The 20,749-nt window shown below is 35.4% G+C and overlaps 1 protein-coding gene across 1 annotated transcript; it reads left to right on the forward strand.

The window, feature by feature from the left end:
- The first annotated feature begins 3,273 nt into the window (after positions 1-3,273).
- On the forward strand, positions 3,274-18,631 carry hfm1 (helicase for meiosis 1). The gene is made up of 29 exons (XM_066692683.1): positions 3,274-3,490; positions 5,593-5,640; positions 6,227-6,297; positions 6,376-6,508; positions 6,845-6,996; positions 7,166-7,243; positions 7,493-7,654; positions 7,899-8,099; positions 8,191-8,279; positions 8,458-8,501; positions 8,593-8,694; positions 9,229-9,374; positions 9,607-9,701; positions 9,920-10,053; positions 10,218-10,265; positions 10,483-10,563; positions 10,882-10,973; positions 11,121-11,227; positions 11,321-11,368; positions 11,588-11,685; positions 11,822-11,956; positions 15,108-15,193; positions 15,409-15,492; positions 15,755-15,912; positions 16,046-16,149; positions 17,356-17,511; positions 17,827-17,919; positions 18,239-18,363; positions 18,587-18,631. Exons 1-29 carry the CDS (start codon positions 3,274-3,276, stop codon positions 18,629-18,631), a joined length of 3,132 nt encoding a protein of 1,043 aa, XP_066548780.1.
- The last annotated feature ends 2,118 nt before the right edge of the window (positions 18,632-20,749 follow it).

Here is a 20,749-nt window from a genome sequence, read left to right on the forward strand (position 1 = left end):
ATCCTTCCCCAATCCTGTTAAAAATATCAGTGAGAGGACCTGCCCATTAACAACTTCTCTAATGGCATGAATAGATAATGAATGACAACTGCATGTCAAGAATGCCAGCATTACGCACCCTTCATCCTATCGGTCTGTAGATAGAACACTCTACGGTTGTCTTACAGTTTGGTTTAAATTAAAGTATTGCCCTAAATCACGGTGCATTCTTGAGGCTGGATAATATTTTTACATATGTTTTATTTTCCATTTGATTTCCTATAACTCCTTATCTCAAACATAATGGAACTAATCACATTTAATAATGATCAGTTGCATGCTTCCAAGGGTATTACACTATTTTAAATTAAATATGGTATTAAATATACCCTGCTAATTCATGAAATCGGGTGACTTTTAGTGTAAAGGAACATAAAGTCAAACCTAAAGCACCTGTATGAAGTATGACAAAATCAAGATGTGCTGTGCTGAATACACATTAACTGTTTTGTATTTTCTCTCAAAAGTATTAGAGTTTAAATATGTTGTTTATTGTTACCAGATAGCCCAATTGCTTAATACTAGGGATATAGAGATATAGAGTAAATAACAATTAACACATACGTGGGGTAAATGTGTGCAAAAATATTCACTCAAAAATTGTGTTAAATTGTTCAATTTATATAGAAAACCACTATGCCAAGAGCAAGGAATCTGGGAACTCGAACCCCCCCCATCAGTTTCACAAATACCAGCTACACAGGAATTGCAGAAGGAATTACAAACTCTTTGCTCTTTTAGTAAGTTTCTTTTTTATTATTATTATTATTATTATCTCTGACATGCACAGCATCTTTAGATGTTCAGTTCCTAAGCAATGAACAGTGAATTCATAAAGTGAGGCTGTATAAATCTATTGTACCCTGGTGAATTTCTTTGCACATTAATGCTTTTTAACATGACCTTGTTTCCAATAAAAAAATATTTTTCCTAAATGTTGAATGTAGCATCTTAAAAAAACAGTTGCAGTTTATAAAAATAGATGAGTATACCCTAATAAATCTATTTTAGGATGTCAGAAGCACCAGTATGTCTAGGTTACCTTATTTGTTTTTACATATTTTTGCTTGCAGAATCAATTTTTCAAGGACGTGCAATCACTTGTCTTTGATTGAGAATGCTATTCACAATATGTTTTAAAATTCTTTAATTGGGAGATATAAGACAAGTGTTCTCTTGGGTATGTTTATCATTTTAAACTGCAAAAACACAAGTTAATAAGCCATTACATTAAGAGTGCAGTTTTACATAGCTCTCTCATTTTCTTCGTGGTTTAGTGGCAGTTCAGCACTTTATGCTGAGTTTTTATAAGTTTATATTGCTGACAGAGCTTCCATTACAGTCAAATAATGCCCATTATAGTTTCTACCATGAACAATTATAGTTCTAATACCTAGAAAATTGCTGTTTTATCCCCTTTCTTCTCTATTCCTGTAGGTCAAAATTGGTTTAGAAATCACAGCCCAAATTTATAATCTAGTTAATGCTTTAGTCATTTTAAATTACATGTAAGGATGTCTTTACCAAATGCTCTTTTGACGAGATATCTGTTTTTAATATATTTTGCATACCTGTGTTTAACTATATAACCTATCTGTATTGAAATAAGCTGCTGTATTGTACAAATCATTAATTTACAGGATTCTAGTTTTGGCATCATTGCACTAACCGGCTGAAACGTATCTTGCTTTTCAGACATATTCAGTTTGCCCCTTTATAAAGGGTTTGTACATAAGTTTCCCTTTTTATAGTATACTAGGAAACACTAATCTTGATATTTTTGCTTATGATGTACATTTACAGGACATTATGCTTTCAGCTGCATTTTGCGGCTCTGCTAATTTCCTTTATAAGAATGAATAAAGTACAAACAGAACAACAACAAAAAATGGTTTGCTGAATTAATAACGCCATACAAATCAGTGATTCATATAAGAACACCAAATCAAAGTGTGTTAATCCTCAATTTAATTAGCACAACCCCAACAGTCATGTTTTTTATCTGGATTCCCTTTAGAATAGTGGTTTTGAGCTTGGTATTAACCTTTCTTCTCACTGACAGAATTACAAAACTGAAACCTCTCTCTTTTGTAAACACACTCCTTTTCTATGCATACATTATTGATAATTCTGTTTTGTCTCTGAATTACAACATGATCTCTGCACCCAAGCTTTTAAAATAAATGTACTACAAACAATACTATGTGCCTAATGATTCCTAATTCCTAATGATATCACAATAATATATTTTCTATTTCCATGCATGAAAATAATGCAAATAATTGTGATACAGAGGTTGAAGGTCATTACCAAGTGGTGGACTTATGATATGTTTGTTCAGGATTTACCAAATGTAAAGTGTAACAATATGGGTGCAGGTTTCATTTCACAATTTACCACAACTCCTTTACAGGTTCCACACAGAGAGCAAATCGGTTTATCCTCCCAGTGAAAAAAACAGGTGTAAATAACTATGGCTTTGCTGAAGCGTGTGATCTTCAGCATGCCACAGACCCAGACAGATCACTGGGGAAGGAGGAGTCAGGTCTCTATCCATCAGAGGGCAAATTCAAATCCCAAAGCCTTTTCAATGGTGATAGAATTGCACAAATGAATGCACTTCAACTGCACGACGCACAACAGCTGCTTGATGAGAGGACTTTACACACTGGCTATAACAACAACAATGGAGGAAGCTCACAGTTTAGAAAAAGGTACTCGTTTTATTTTCATAGCATAACATACTGTAGCTGGCAAACATCTCTGACTGATAGGCATAATACATATAATTGTAAATATATTAAATTATCTCAGCATGATTCCAAATGCATCTGCCTCAATAAACCTGGCCCTTACACCAATTGAATGGTTCAGTTTGGCACCATAAACATTTAATTGTATAGCTGAGCAAGGAAGGGATTACAGTGTCGCAGAGGTGTGACATCAGGATGATTTATTTTGTGGTAAACATTAGATATAAGGGTAACACTACTAACATACTAACAGATATAATTTTTTTGTTTTCATGTTAACTTTATTTACTTCTTCAATTGATTTCATTTTTGTATTTGTTAGGATAAAGCCCATCATATAAATAGATTTATTCTACTGTCAAGTTGGCTCTTAATTACATTTATTAATATTGTTTTATATATGTATGTGTGTGTGTTTTCCAGTTTATTTAAATCTCCCCAGACTACGTTGGTATCAAAAAGTCACAACCACTACACCAGCATGCAAGGTTTAAAGGAAGGAGCACAGGGTGACCGTTTCCATGCCAGATTCTCGGAAGTGACAGCAGATCCATTCATGACAAGCGGCGATAATGCTCAGGGCCCGACGAGAGGGCCAGCACTGTTCGGTGCGTGCGATTCCTCAACTTCAAAGCATGACCAGAACACAAGAACCGCCCATGTCCTGCCCTTGACTCCACTGCCACTTACCGTCCGAGGTAGGGCTCGACCACCTCTTGTGTGTATTCCACAGAACCGCACGTAGCCGTAGTTATTGTACTTCATTCTTAGTGAAAAATCAGATGTGATGTTAGGTCTCTGTTTTCAGAGCATGAAATAATTTGTTTAATGGCCTGCCAAGCATGTGTACCAAAGTTTGATTTTGGTCTCCTGAAAGAGTATAAGAGCTCTAAGAATTTATTATGCCGTTAGTGTCTTATGTTTCCAGTTATCATCTGCAATTTATTTCATACCTTGGGGTACTGCAGGCCATTTTTCTCAATTTTCAGCTGCTCACTTTCTCGTCTGATCCTGTATACTGAAGGCTAAGCTGCTGCCTGGAGCCACAGTGTTGGAACTTCACAGAAAACTACATCATTATAGTGCAGCCAGTTAACAAAGCAAGATACTGAAAACCAGAAGTTTAAATCATGGGGCACAGGAAAAATATTAAAGATTAGGCCTACAGAGTTCATGATTTTACCTGAGGAGATTTGCCTTTAAAAAGATACAAGAGTAACGTTAATTTTTCCATTCCTACTCTTTCACATGTAATTTTGTACCAATAAGATATTATTGAAGATTTATTTTTAAAAATACATCCAAGGTTATGCGTTTGAGCAGTGTGTCACTGGCCGCGTAATTAACAGTTTTGACACTCTGAAGTCCTTCACATAACATATTACTGGGGGCTGATGTTCTTTTATGGTATGTAGTTTCTTTGTAACATGACGTTTGATCTTGATTTTGCAACAGATAAGTTTAGTAATAAGGATGAAGATGAATTTCTACATTATGCTAATACAGCATCGGCATCCTGTATATGAAATATTGAAAATCTATGCCCCCATATTTTCATTAAATGTAAAATATAACTTTATTTAAAACATGCAGCTCTGTTTTTTTCTTCACAGCTTTTGTTTTTTTCCCTAAAAAGATAAAAATTTACAATTTTCCAGATATAGCAAAGTAATGTAATGATTGAGTTGGTTTTCTAGCATTAAGGGTCAGTTCTAAAGTAAAACATAAATATATTTAAAGACATGAGCTTTTAATTCACAATTAATTAATAAATAAATCACTAAATAACATGGAATTTAAAGAATGCTAGGAAATAAATAAAACGGAGGCATTTCTTACACCAGGTGTTTGCGGTGAATCTGCTATCTCCTTCCTGAGTCCTTTATCAGCTTTGTGCCTCTTCCTGATGTTTACAGCACTTGTTTCCTGTTTTAACTGCAAAACTTAAACACTTTCACACCAGAACACTTTCACCCCAAACAAGGCCTATTCTCATCTTCACCCGAAGGAGCATCTTAGTTTAAACACCTGTTTATTAGCACTGTCTATGAGCTGACAACAGAGAAACACTTAAGAAATAGGTTTAATTAATAAAGGGTTTTACAGCTTGCACCTCAGTTTGCAGTGCTCTGAGCAAGGTGTCGACCGAAAGAACAACAACAAAAGGATGTTTTCCATTAAAGGAGGCATTTCAGAGCGTGTCTAGAATGTGAAGTGAATAGAATAGAATATGAATAGATCCTTTTGAGGCCAGATAAGCAATTCAACACACAATAAGTGAAACGACTGTAAGCCTGACTGTACATGTTTGAGTTGTGGTGAAAGACAGACAATATGTATTATTGTGGTAATAAAAATAGCCTTTGTATTGTAGGTTGCAGTAGATACTAGTGCCAGCAGGTGGCACACACCAGCTGTTAATATATCGCTGTGATCTAATTTACACTGCAGCGAAGTTCATTAACCACCTTCATATTACATTAAATGGCACTTGAATATGTAAAGTGATTTTTAAAATGTATATTCACCACTGCTTTAATTTTTAATCTTAATAAACACAGCATACTAAATGTATTAATATTCTTAAGAGATTATTGACTACTACTTTTCTGTATGCATATGCAGAGATCTAGCATCATCAAATATTAAATTTTCTAAACTTGCTCTTTTAAGAACATTTTCTTTGATGTTAAGACACTTTTGGTGCTGCAGAAACAGGAAGTCCTGGCCAGCTTTAACTGCTGTATCCAGATGGTAATATATAATTTATTAATGGGTATTTAATTTAAATATTTTCTAGGTGGCTTGGGCGTGGAGTCTGGAACCCTCCGGCCAGTTACAGAAATTCGTATCCTTTAACATTTCGAAGAGAAATGAACATGGTTTACCAATAAAGGGTGTTGATATTCTTAACGTTTTCTTAAATGTCCTTTCTCACCTTGTCCTGTACGTACATTTCTTCTACATTTTTATGGCATAAAGGGAATTTTACATGATCTGAATTGTCAATTTTGCTTTGGGTTATACCTCTTCTTCCCCCTAGAGTGTGCCATGGGGGCTTTCAGATCAACAAAAAGCAAATGAAAATTAAATCTAAAGATCCCAGAAGCATCTACCAAATACTGCTGTGTTGGTAAAGTTGAGTATATTGCAATCTGTATTTAAAGTAAAGGAACTCTTCAACGTATTCTGCTTTTATCATTTAGAGGTGAAAAAATAAATCTTTCCCTGGTGTTGCTTCTTTTGTTAGTTTTTCTTATTCAGCTCTCTTTTTGTAGTACAGTGCAGTTATATGCTCAAGAGATTATTTTTACTCATTCTGTATAATAATGTTTAAAGCCTGTTCTAGGACTGTCCAATTCATTCTTTTGAAAAGTGTAAGTATAAATGTCAGGTTTGTGAAAAATATTTAAGCCTTGATTTTATCTTTATAGCAGCACAATTCAGATCTGTCTTTAAAGAATTCCCCTACTTCAACTATATTCAGTCTAAAGCACTTGAGGATGTAAGTGTATTATATATTTATTTTTCTAACGTGTTTATATACAATTGTGAATTGTGTGTAATTATACCTTCCTTGCAGCTTCTTTACACTTCAAAAAATGTTGTGGCTGGTGCCCCAACCGGCTCTGGGAAAACGGTCCTTTTTGAACTGGCAATTATTCGATTGCTGATGCAAGTTCCAGCACCATGGTCCAACATTAAGGTTGTGTACAGTAGGTATTCATTTATGAGTGACTTATACAATCACTAGTATTTTGCATTCATTTGCATTTTGGAAAAAATTACATTATTTCTGAACCTAGGGCCCCCCATTTATTTTTTGTCTGGCAAAAAATAAACTTCTTAGAATGCAGAGTCAATAAACAAGACAATGTAAGAATAAAAATAGAAAAGATAAATATTTCCAGCTACAAGAAATGTGAATCTATTGTTCATTGTCTCATGCCTTTATGACAAAAAAACATACGAAAATGAGACTTCCTTTATAGATTCTTTTTACAAGAAATATCTTGACATAAAAGCTTATGCTTTCTGTTATATTCTTTTAGTGGCACCAATTAAAGCCCTATGCAGTCAACGTTATGAAAACTGGAAACAAAAATTTGGGCCTTTAGGGTTGATTTGCAAGGAGCTGACAGGAGATACAGAAATGGATGACTTCTTTGAGATTCAAGATGCTCATCTCATCATGACTACACCAGTAAGTGACACTTTTAATCCGACTCAGGAAATACATCATTTTTTCATGTCTTAAGGCATACTCCGGCATAATAATGCAAACACAGCTGTCGTATCCACAATAAATACTTTAAGGTTCACTTGCTTCATAGACTGTGAACCAATGCTATGCCTTTCTTGTTTCTTACAAGGAAAAATGGGACAGCATGACAAGGAAGTGGAGTGATAATTGTTTGGTCCAGTTGGTTCGACTCTTCCTTATTGATGAGGTCAGTTTTCTGAGTCTACGAAGGTGAAATTTAATTGCTCATGGTTTATGTCATATCCTGTCTTTGCTCTTTCTGTATTGAAATGCATTTATTATTATGATTTATATATTCAGCAATAGTCTAATTAGACAGTCACATTTGTTTCTTGTTCTTGAATTTAGATTATACACATTATGAGTGAGTGTGTTGGAGCACATGTATTAATACACACAGACATAAACATAAATAGTTATTTTTAATGTATTTCAGGTCCATGTTGTAAAAGACGCGTGCCGTGGAGCGACCCTTGAGGTTGTAGTGAGCAGAATGAAAACAAATCATTCCTCTCACTCTCGCGGTAAACAAAACCCAGAGTCACACAATGCGATGAGATTTGTGGCTGTTTCTGCAACAATTCCAAATATTGCAGATGTAAGTTAATTTGAATGATCTTTTATAAAATGTTTCTAGTACCTGTTCATATGCATTATTTCCCTAATTAAAACTCTCCTTACAATAAAATAAATCTGAATTAAATTGATATTGGAAAAATCTTCCTTTTTATGTTTGAATTTTTTTATATATATTTTAAGTTTTACTTTCATATAATTCAAATGACACAGATCTTACTTAAAAATGAAATACAATAATAGCTTTGTTTTGTTTTCATTTTCAGATTGCAGACTGGCTGTCAGATGGTACCGACTCAGCCACTTGTCTGGAAATGGACGAAAGCCACCGGCCCGTAAAGCTAAGGAAAGTAGTCCTTGGATTTCCGTGCTCCAGCAATCAGACAGAGTTTAAATTTGACTTGTCTCTGAATTACAAAATGGCAAATGTCATTCAGACCTATTCTGATCAGAAGCCAACGCTTGTGGTAAGTATAATTATTTTGTGTTGTGTAGAATAATTTAATTATGAAGCATTTGCAACAGAGAGATGAATGTTGGTTTGTTTGCTGTTTTTAGTTTTGTGCTACAAGAAAGGGAGTGCAGCAGTCCGCATCTGTTCTTGCCAAGGATGCCAGATTTATTGTGAGCATTGAACACAAACAGAGGTGATCATTTAAAAATTGTTCACTTTGAAGTTGGTGCTGGCTCCAGGTCTTGGCATGAGTTGTGTTTTTGTACTCCAAAGAAAAATGTCACATTTACGTTACATACAGTGTGTACTGTGATTCTGTTAATTACTCCTTATTATTAACATTACAAATAAAATATTTGTATGATTTACAGGTTGCTGAAGTATGCAAACTCTATCCTCGACTCAAAACTGAGAGGTTAGTCGAATTTTGACAACTGCTTTTTTTGTTATGTTTTTTTTTACATTTAAGAGCTTAAACAATGTGTTTTATCGTATGAATCTTTCAGACCTGGTGATGTATGGAATAGGATTCCATCATGCTGGTATTGACACATCTGACAGGAAAATTATTGAAAATGCATTTACCCTTGGAGACCTACCAGTGCTTTGTAAGTTATTCCTATGAGAATACATGAAAAGCTGCTGTATTTTGTTGATTAATTCTGAATACATGCTGCTTGTAACCTTTCCAGACAGACAGACACATATAGTTAAAGATAGGGATGTAATGACTTTTAAATGCAGATTATCTTGTTAATACTCTAATTGTAAAGTCTCATTAGATTTAAAAGAGGACATGAAATTGTTCCTGTTAGCAAACATATAGCGTTGAAAATACAAGAACTAGTGGAAGGGACTGAGAAGCAAGAATATTAAAACAAAAGAGTTTGCTAAAGCTTTAACCTACATGTTGCAGTCAATAAGTGAAGGTTCTTCAGATTAAGTAATGTGATTTATGCTTTTTAGTTCAGATATTCTAGGAATTGGATTTATGCCTGGATATATTTGGAAAAACACAACTGTAAAATGGTCATTCCTGCACAGCATCATTACACGTTTGGTTTGGGCCAAGTGATGTAGTTGTATAATGCAAGACTAGTAAAAACAGCATTTGATTGGCCCTGTTTTGTTATTTTATACAGTTACAACAAGCACCTTGGCCATGGGAGTGAATTTACCTGCTCACTTGGTAGTGATAAAATCTACCATGCATTACATAGGAGGAATGTTTCAAGAGTACAGCGACACCGACATCCTGCAAATGATTGGAAGGGCTGGGAGGCCCCAGGTAAGGTGCAGTGTTTTCTAATTAGGCACATTTTAGACTAGACCTGACAACATCAAAGGTGAAGGATAAAGTTGTTGTTATGAAAATAAAATGCATCAGAGTCCTGACAGTATTGTTAGTGTACAAGGAGTGTCTATCTGTTTCACACCAGAACAGGTAACATTCAGTTTAGGGTAATTTTGTAATTAATGGCAAAAGTACTTTTTAAAACAAAATGCCATGTTGTTTCTAGTTTGACACCACAGCAACAGCAGTGATTATGACCAGGTTCCAGACAAAAGACAGATATACTCAGCTTGTAAGTGGGGCTGAAACCATAGAAAGCAGGTATGTTTTCATACATTTATATTATTTTTATAATTAGTATATTTTATTTACTAATCCAATTTAAAAGAACATGCAAATATTGTATTTATTTTTTGTAAGTTGCAAATAAAACCGCTGTGATATCATAGTATTCATTCATATGTATAATTATGTAATTTATTTTAAATAGATGGTTTATCCTAAAACCTTTGCATTGTGCATTTTGCATTCTGTTTCAGTTTGCACAAACACCTGATTGAACATCTAAATGCAGAGATAGTTCTTCACACCATCTCAGATGTAAATGTCGCACTGGACTGGATACGCTCAACCTTTCTGTACATCAGGGCTCTGAAGAATCCCAGTCATTATGGTGAGTTTAATGCACTGGACAAAGCTATGCGGATATTCCTCATTTCACTTGAGCAGCTGGATTGCAGATAGATACATTTAATTTGAGTACCTTAATCTGGCAGAAAAACTATTTTTGTACATAGTTTCTCTCTGTATATAATATGACATATTGTGTCTTCATAGGTTTTCCACCTGGATTAGACAGAGCTGGAATTGAAGCAAAATTGCAAGGTACATGAAGTTTGGATTTTAGATTCCAAGTGTTTTATAGTAAAATTTTGTCAAAGCATTTATTTATGTATTTTTAGGAGTGTGCACAGTTTCTGTTTATGAATTTCTGTTGCTCTTCAGCTGTTTCCTTGTTGATTCTCTTTGTCCTCTCAGCTGAAACCTTTAGAGGAAGATGTGTGAACTGGAATGAAGCTTTGTTCTTCCTTTGTAATTTCAGAGCTTTGTCTGAAGAACCTGAACGCTCTGGCTTCAATCGGTTTGATTGCCATGGATGAAGACATCAATTTCAAGCCAACTGGTAATGGCCCACAAGCTAGTTTATATCTCATTAATCATCCTTATTCTCTTTAGTTAAGTACCATTTTAAGGATGATGACAATAATAGTATATAGAATCCAGTGTGAAATTGGTTTAGATGGGTCATTGCAGTTCCAGATTAAATTACAGCTCATATGCAACTTTCTGTTTTCTATAGAAGCTCACTGGTGGGCAGCAACAGTACATACAAAATGAAATAGTTTACAAGAAAACAGTGAAGAGCGTCTTCACTCGCAACACTGAAGTTTAACATGTTTGTAAGCAAAAGCTAAATATGTTTTTTCCTTACTATTGACAGAGACGGGAAAGCTCATGGCACGATACTGCATTGCTTACGACACCATGACACAGTTCAGCACCGTTTCTGGAACAGAAACTTTATCTGAACTGGTAAATGTACATCATTGACATTGTTATTGTTGTTTTATTAATTTTAAATGCTGTTTATAATTCAGTATACATATTTTGCCTATTACATGTCTACATTATAAGGGTTGAAAACAACAAGATAATACTGATAGAAATTATTTGTCACAGATCATACTGATATCCAAAGGGAAAGAGTTTTCTGACGTGCAGTTAAGAGTGAATGAAAAGAGAACTTTGAACACATTGAACAGAGATAAAAACAGGCAAACGATCAGGTAAGAAAAAACGATGTGGAGTCAGGTAAATAAGAAATCCTCCCTCATCGCTGAATAACACTATATTTCTGTTTTGTTTTTCACTGTGGGTAGGTACCCTATTGATGGAAAAATAAAAAACAATGAAATGAAGGTTAACTGGTAAGTTAAAAAAACTAAAGCATAAAAAAGTGCTTTTTAAATGTATATATAAAGTTCCATTACTCTAGACTATACAATAGTTGTGTATAAATGTGCTGAATCTGACATCTTGTTATAATCAGACCTAAAACATTTGGTTTCCCTTTTTAATAAGATACTGTTGATTATTTGTATTGTTATTGTTACTGTATAACGTTTTAATTTGTATTTTTTTTGCAGCTTAATTCAGGCTCAGTTTGGCTGCATCCCAGTTCAAGAATTTGGTTTGACACAGGATACAGGAAAGATATTCAGAAATGGAACCAGAGTTACCAAATGTAATTAATGCAATTCTACTTTTTGTTCAATAGGTTTTCTATTTTTCAAACCAAATACTCTAAAGGTAAATAATTGGTTTTATGGCTGATGAATAAGGAACGTGCCTGAAATTCCTGCATTTTGATTTACATCCAGGCTTGTCTGAGTTTCTTATCCAGCATGCCAAGACGAACTTTACTGCACTGCTCAACTCATTGATTCTGGCCAAGTGCTTTCGTGCCAAACTGTGGGAAAACTCACAGTTTGTTTCCAAGCAGCTTGAGAAAATAGGTAAGTGAACAATATTAGAAGAAAAACGTAGGTGTTATAATTCATCCATAGAGGAAAGGGATAACTCAACACTTCAATTATATACATTTGGTCACTGGCTGACAAAAGCAATATATTGTCAGTTAAGCTAACACTTATGTAAATTAATATGAAATCCCCTGGTTCATTTGGGTCTCAGTTTTAACCCTAAGCAATTGGTAATTCAATTCCAGGGACATTACACCTCCTACACACATAAACCATTATAAAAGCCTTGAAAATTTGTACATATCGTAGCTCTCAAAAGTATTCATCTCCCTTGGACTTTTCCACATTTCACTGTGTTACAGCATGAAATCAGAATGGATTTAATCAGGAGTTTTTGCCACTGATCATCACAGAAAATCTCCATAATGTCAAAGTAAAAAATATAATCTGCAAATACAACACAGAAAATACTTGAATTCATAAGTAATCACCCCCTCAGTCAATACTTCAGGCACCTTTGGCAACAATTACAGCCATGTGGATAAGTCTCTACCAGCTTTGCACATCTGGACACAGCAATTTGTGCCCATTCGTCTTTGCAAAAGTTGGAAGGGGACCTATGGTGAACAGCAATTTTAAACTCGTTCCACATTTTCTCAATTGGATTGAGGTCCAGGACATTGACATTTTTGTTTTTAAGCCACTCCAGTGTGGCTTTGGGGTCATTGTCCTGCTGGAAGATTAATCTTCTCCCAAGTCCCAGGTCTCTTGCAGACAGCAGCAGGTTTTCTTCCAGGATTTCTTTGTACTTTGCCGCATCCATTTTGCCCTCTATCTTTACAAGGTTTCCAGGCCCTGATGCAGAAAAGCATCCCGATAGCATGATGCTGCCACCACCATGCTTCACGGTAGGAATGGTGTTCTCAGGATGATGTGCGGTGTTAGGATTTCACCAAAGGTAGCGCTTAGCGTTGAGGCTTATTTTGATCTCATCAGACCATAGAATCTTCCTCCACTTGGTCTCAGAGTCTCCCACATGCCTTCTGGCAAACTGTAGCCGAGAGTTTTTTTCTTTCCCATACAGGCCACTTTTGTGAAGCACCCGGGCTAGTGTCTCCCAGCTCAACCGTGGAAGACTGTAACTCCTTTAGAGTTGCCATAGGCCTCTTGGTGGCCTCCCTGACTAGTGCCCTTCTCACCCAGATACTCTCCATTTCTCCAGGGGATATTCTTATATCTTATATCCTACCCCTGATTTGTACTTTTGAATAACCTTATTCCAGATTTGATTTGAATGTTCCTTCATCTTCATGATGTAGTTTTTGTTAGGAATTGTACTAACCAATTGTCGCATCTGCGTCAATTTTAGCATCCAATGTGGAACATATCTCTAATTTTAGAGAAACGACTTCACTCCGAAGACCGGATATAGCTACCAACACAGCGGAGTCAGCACTTTCAGACGGGTGCACAGCAGCGGTCTCCTCTTCAAGCGAGGGCGCAGGACTAGTGGGGCCTTCATCTGCCACCTCCTTCTTTCCCCTCGTAATAGGCATTGTAGTCGTTTACCTCAATAGTTGGTGTTCTGAAACCACTTTAGCTACAAACAGATGTTACCGATGCAGAAAAATACAGCAATTAAAACACAGAGCCTTATAAAAAGAGAAAAAAAATAGATATTTGCGGGAGCTAACAGAAAGTGTTGATGCTACTCGCTCATAGCTCAACAGCGCCCCCCCATTCAAGTATTTTCTGTTTGTATTTGTAATTAATTTAGAATAATTTGCAGATTATATTTTTCACTTTGACATTATGGACATTTTCTGTGTTGATCAGTTGGATCATGTTGGAACACAATGAAATGTGGAACAGTCCAAGGGACATGAATACTTTTCAGAGCCACTGTATATGATGACCATCTGGTAGTGTAAGCAGCGCAGTAACAGGACTCAATTAATGTCCGGGTTTGGATTCTCTTTCCTATACTTTGGCTTTCCATTTAACTGAAATAAACACAACGCAGTCATTTACAGAAACACTAAGTACTGAATTGTTTTCTTTTGCTGTAGTTTAATTATTGAGCTGATTTATGTTCATAGCCCTTTCCTGCTTGACCTCAGCAGGGTTCAAACTTTAATAAAGAAAATAGTCTATTTGTTTCAGTATTGCTGTAAAACTTCCTTTCATAGTGAGCGCTGACATACATCTGTTTCTGAAGAAAGCTGCTAACACAAAGCATCAGAAAGAATATGATATTCAATCAATCACCCTCGGTGCCCATTTTCCATCACAGTGGTACTGTCAATTAGACATTTTATTACTTGCTAAAGATAAGAAACACAATCAGTGCTGTTAAGAGTTGGCCAAATAGCTTTTTCTGTTTAATCAGTTCAGAGAGCTAAAGCATACCTTTGTGGAACATTCAAGAAGACCTTCACAACTGATTAATTTCAGCACCATTTTTAGAAGTTGGTTCTGAACAGGTTGAAGTTTTATAACATACACAGAAAAGTTGAAGAAAACCAGACTCCTTTGTCTCTGAAGACATTGTTGACTGGCTGAATGCAGTGTGCTGATTTTTTTTTTAATAGGATTTGATTTCCACAAAGCAAAATCTTAATATAGGCCTACCTGTTGCTTTTCAGCATTTATTATAATCTAAATTAAGTGCATTCTGTATTCTGTTTCATTACAGTTTGAAGGATTTCTCTACTCTGCACTGTATAATGATAAAATAATGATTAGGACTAATTGTATTGTTACTACTACCCATTATACATACCGACAGACAGGTTTTAATTCAGGGCTATCACTAGGTTTGTATACATTTCTGTTTCAAGATTGCAATTTAGTAAATGTGTTATATATATAAATAATGCCAAACAAACAAATAAACAAACAACAAAACCAGAAAGAAATCAAACATCTAGTCAACTAGAAAAGGATATGTCATGAATACATTTCTGTGGCAAGAGAGGGGACAGAAATGACAACCACTACAGTCAGAATATGTAGATTGTTATTTAGTGAGAAATGCAAATAGTATTTGATGAATAACAGTATTGTTGTTGTGGACAGTCTTATTTTTCTACTATACTGCTCAGTCCAAGTCCATATACACAGTATCTTAGAGATTAAACATTTTACTCTCATACAATATCTTCAACCTTTCTTTCAATCTCAGGATTGACACTGTCAACAGCAATGGTGAATGCTGGTCTCACTTCATTCCACAGGATTGAACAAAGTAATGCAAGGGAGCTGGAACTGGTATGTAAGCATTAATAAAAAAACAGTTTTGTATCCTTTTAAACATGAATGAAAAAGTGTATAGTGAGTTAATTTAACAATCGCCAAGGTCCGCTGTTATAGTGTTGTTATAGTGAACCACCTCCACATGTGCTTTTCATTTTTCTAAAAGATACTCTGTGACCATTTTATCTGTAGACATTTTTCACAAATAAGTGTAAAATAATGTTTTACAGATTGTGAACAGACACCCTCCTTTTGGAAACCAGATAAAAGAAGCTGTCATTCACCTTCCAAAGTATGAAGTAAGCCTGGAACAGGTAATCAGTGCTTTTCTCATAATGATAGGAATTGGGTAACACTTGAAAAATTAATACTTCAAGTCTAAATAACTTATGAGACCTTCATTTTTTATTGCATCAAAATACTATGAATAACCTACCATTTGTTTTAAATTTTGGTTTTGGATTCGAACGTTATCCTTACGTCTTGTTAGTCTTCTGCCGATTACGAAACAGATAATTTAATCATGGCCTTTGTATAGCCAGTGATAAAATTACATGTTCTCTCTTTAATTTGTAGATCCCAAGATATAGTGTTACGACTGCAGAGGTCATTGTTACAGTAAACCTTACAAACTATGAGCTGCTGATGCTGAGGAGAACGGCTCCAGACAACCATTATGTGACCTTGCTCATAGGGAATTCTGATAATCATGTAGTTTTCCAGCAAAAACTCACGTAAGTGTTCTGGCATTCTTAGATATAATCAATTATGTAAGTACTATACTACACTGTACATACTATATAGTTTTACATACGTGATACATGAATGTATGTTGCATGTAAATAATTCTCCTGTATTTTGTATCAGTGACTCTCTGTTATTGAGATCTGGAAGCTGGTCAAAGAAAATTGAAGTTACAAGGGCATTAAAAGGCGAAGAACTCAGTGTGAACTTGATTAGTTCTGAATATGGTAAGTGCAACGTTTGTTGTTGTTTGTTGCTCTGTGAACTAGTGATTTTGTAGAACAGTACTACAGCAGAAGAGAGCTTGTTAGCAGCAGCTTAGAAGTCTAGAGTTTTAAGCCTGGCTCTGGTACTACATTGCTATGGTCAACCACCAGCACAAATTATAATTATTATATTTGTAAGAAGACACCCTTATCCATGGCAGTTGTTACAATATATCACATTTTTTATATACAATTACCCATTTATAAAGCTGGGTTTATACTGCAGCAATCTAGGTACAGTACCTTGCTCAAGGGTACAACAGCTGTGTCCTCTACCTGTGATTCAACCCACAACCCTCTGCTTAGGAGTCCAATCCCCTAGTAACTACTCCATGTTGAATGATGTCCTTGTGTACTGTCCTTTGCATAGGATTTTAAAACCCGAGGCTGCTGTGAATTACTCTGTAGTAGAAACTGTTGATGGATAGGGGTCACGCTGTAGTTTCTGAAAGTTAAAACTGTTGACTAAAGTACTAATGCTGATCTGGATGGTTTTTAATATGCTGCTGAAGGATGATAAGGTATGAAGTTCATTTGATCCTTCGTTTATCCTGACTGAGAAGCTTAGATCCCTCAGTTATTGTGATCTCTCTGGGAATTTCAAATATCTGCACTTGTGATAAACAGTTTCTAATGTAAGAAACTGGTGTAATGTAATACAGAATATTACAGCATAAACTTAAAACATCATGCACTTAAACTTAAGAACAGGGATTTGATTGAATTAGAGAATCAGTGATATACGCCCAGCATTAAAGAAAGAGGAATGATTATAAAGTTTTGGGGAGGAAATGTGGACTTTGGCCTTCAGAAACAGCGGCTATGTTCTAGCCTTAGTTTGAACAGAATGCTTCTCATCTTTTGAGCCAAAATACCTGAAATATGAACTAAGGAATACATCAGATTTTTGGATCTGTTCACTGCAATTAACCTTATCTTAACCCCAAAGAAATAAAAACAAGAATCATATAGTTATTTGTATACAAGCTGTCAAGATTCTTGTTTTATGAGACTGCACATTGTATTTGTTAATTAGAAAGCTTGTGTCCTATAGCAACATGGAGTTTTACAAAAGTAAAATATATAACATGTCACTCGTTAACCACTTGCTACAACGCTACAACTTTTATGTACTGATTAAATGAATTCCTCTTTTCTCTGATGAAGTGGGACTTGACATTGTGCATAAATACAGTGCATGGTACTCTGGTCCGAAGCGGTTTGGCACACATATGAGCAGCAGGGAGAATCTGCAGACTGACAGTGTTCCCGCCTCACAGCAGGGAGCGCCCGCACCCTCCACAGTACCCACTTCTCACCAAGGTGTGTTGCTGTTGCAGATGACCTATAACTGGGCTGTAACTTATGTAATGTTTTTATTATAAAGCACTCCACATGAAATAATTATTATATAGTGAAACACCTAGACGCGGGTACTGAAAACAAATTATGTGTGTGTGATCATCTTGAAAAGATTTACTCCAAGTAAAGCAATATAAAAAACAAAGTAAATTCAAAATACCTTTAGTGCTCTGAGAGTAGTCTCTCTATTGTAATTTGTTGAAATGATTATATGTTATAGGAAATGTCAAATACTGATACTGATTTTTCTGATACAAAATGGTTTAAATTGCTAAGGTCCTTCCAAAGAGATCTACTCCTCCAATCCTGATCAAAAAAGGCAATGCAACCATTACTGCAAAAACAAGGAACTGTGTGGACATGACTGCTGTGAGTATTATTCATGTATTCATTTGTACATGATGTAAAAAGATACTTCAGTAATAATTGAAAGATTATTGAAAGAATGGAAATCAAATGTGTATTTCATTGAATGTTTTATATAGTTGTCTAACAAACTGAACATGGAACATATCTTAAAAACTTATTTTGTTTTGTTTGTGACAACATTTTTAAAAATAACTGTAAATATGTCAACCTTGTGAATTCAGCTTATAATACAAAACTACAGAACTCAGAGAACCATGTTTTGACCTTAAATCTTAATAATAAACAGAAGTATGATGATCCTGCCTGAATGTTTCCTTAGGCAAAGTGGGTGTCTCAGTGGCACTGAAAAGTGCTAAACATCCAGAGTCCAGTTTCTCTTCATACCTCAGAGACCTTAAGTGCCGGAATGAAGCTCTTGCAGAGACGCCTGTGAAACGTCTTAAGGTAAATATTAAGCTCCAGAATTAAACTACCTGAGCATCATCAACCTGGGTTTTGGTATGCTAATCCTGCAACAAATGTTGTCACTGGCTCATTTACAGACCTGGTTGCCTTGTTGGAAACTCCATTTTGCAATTTTGAAAAACTTAATATGTATTTTGCCAAGTAAAGTGCAAAGCCAAGTAAAATGTCGTTAATTTCTGTGCTTGTTGGTTTGTTTTCACAGGATCTTGTTACTCTGAGTAAACTCTGCTCCCTGTGGCCAGTCTGACCCTCCCCTGCTTGGTTTCTAATACTCTGTTTCAAAATGTTATTTCCCTTAGATCAAAATGTGTAATGACTTTGGAGCTGCAGACCATCACCAGTTCTCGTACAAACAAAAAGACGTCATGCCTGATTTGGCAAGGTGCCGTAAACATCAATTTTAATTATCCCTGCGTCATATCATATTTGTTGAATACATATGGTTTCTTCAGTACACAGTAAAATTCATAAAGTTTGCATACTTTAAAGTGTTCAGTCAGCCAACACATTGATCCTATAAATATGAAAATGGCAGATTTGTTTTACCGATAGTTGAAAGAGTGGAACAACATATCGAAAATGTTAATTCCTTATTAATGTTCACTCACTACAAAACATTCCTGCAATCGATTTATTTAAATGTATCTCTAAGTAGGCTTAAAATCACTTTTTATATTAGTTAATCGTGTTCACACTTCCCATAGGGAGAATTAGACATTCACTCATACTTATTTTAAAGGCATGAAAGAGACCAACATGGTCGAGCAATGAGGGTGGGAACCTTCGATCCTCCAGACGTTTATGAAACACTGCAACAGAAAGCAGAGCTGCAGTACGGTGGTCAGGGTAAGTATAAAGTAGTCCTTAATATTGTATTAGAATGTGTGTACCACTTCAAACCATTGTGTGTCCAACAAGTAATACCAGTGCCTTGACAACGTGTCGCATTTCAATCTGTTATTTATATTGCAGGCATATCAAGCTCTGTATCCAGTACTGCTGTTACTGTGACTCTCTCCATATATATATGTATTTCAGTATGACATATATAGCATTTTGTATTTCAGGTTTTTCGGTCTGGAAACAACCCCATATCCCTCCGAAGAACATTACCACTGTCATCCCAAACAAATCTGCACGTTACTCTGATGAACACAGCTTTGATGCAGATGACAGCGGCTGCTTCTCCTCAGATGCTCTGAATGTGACATTTGATCTTGGGGTGGATGACTGGGATGATTTTGATGATGATAATTTGGTGCATGCAAGTGAACTTTCAGTTCAGGAGAGGCCAGCAGGTATTTTTTATATTAAAGAGTGTTAGAAGATACCGTAGTTACCTTTATTATGCTAACACATTAAAATGAATACTTTTAAGAACAGACAACAACTTAATCAAGTATATCTTTCAAATGCAGTGCCTCTATTTGTCATGCAGGCTCCTCAGCATCACACGTCAAGGATGCGCAGCTTGAATCCCCTTTCACAGAATATAACAGAAGTGGATTTCATGGGTTAGTTAAGTGTAATGTAGCACTTTCTAAAAACAAATCTTAAATGACAATCTTAAAATGATTAGTAATACATGTTATTTTCATGGTTTAATTATATTACTTTTCTTGATCACACTCTACATTTTTTTGAGTGCCAGACACATTGCAAGAAGAACAGATCAGAAAAGGACATAGGAAGCTATGGAATAGATCCAAAGAGATTCCAAAAGAATTAGAAGACGACCACATAAAAGATGGGACGATAGAATTATAATCTTTGCAGGCGTGACATGGAAAAGAAGAGAAGCAATTGATTGAAGCAATGGGGAGGCCTTCATCTAGCAGTGGATCGATATAGGCTGATGATGATGATATATATACATACACATATGTGATTTATTTATTTATTTTGTTTTAGAAAAACCTACATTAGACCTCCCCTGGCTCAATTCGCACCACCACGTACTCAGACTTCAGATAGTCAGACATCAAATTTCAGGAGCTTCTCAGATGAAGGAACTGTGAGTCACAGCAGTATCAGCGCTACCCTTTTGAGCTCGCAATCCTGAATTTAGATGAGAGAATTTCCATATGCTCAATAGAGCATGGATGCATAGATGTCTGTATCATAGTATAAAATTATACAACTTGTATGTAATTATACTGAAGAAATCTTTCTCAAATGTTAACCAAATGTCAAAACCATCTCCCAGGTCTCTTTGCTTTATTTCCCTGATGGAAATATAACTCTGAGATTGACAGATTTCTTTTTTTTTTGCATTGCTAAAATTGTTTTAGAAGATTGGCTTCTTCATGAGTATCCTTCATCATGGGCAATATTATGGTTGATATATTATTTAAAGGCTTAAGAT

This window comes from Amia ocellicauda, chromosome 19 (genome assembly GCF_036373705.1).
Source record: "Amia ocellicauda isolate fAmiCal2 chromosome 19, fAmiCal2.hap1, whole genome shotgun sequence".
Taxonomy (NCBI): domain Eukaryota; kingdom Metazoa; phylum Chordata; class Actinopteri; order Amiiformes; family Amiidae; genus Amia; species Amia ocellicauda.

Bases quoted from the DNA above. Each gene is read 5' to 3' on its own strand.
- hfm1 (XM_066692683.1), top strand. From the start codon at position 3,274: ATGCAAGGTTTAAAGGAAGGAGCACAGGGTGACCGTTTCCATGCCAGA. The intron at 7,655-7,898 runs GTAAGTTAATTT...TTTCATTTTCAG, and splicing joins CAATTCCAAATATTGCAGAT to ATTGCAGACTGGCTGTCAGA. The intron at 17,920-18,238 runs GTGAGTATTATT...ATGTTTCCTTAG, and splicing joins ACTGTGTGGACATGACTGCT to GCAAAGTGGGTGTCTCAGTG.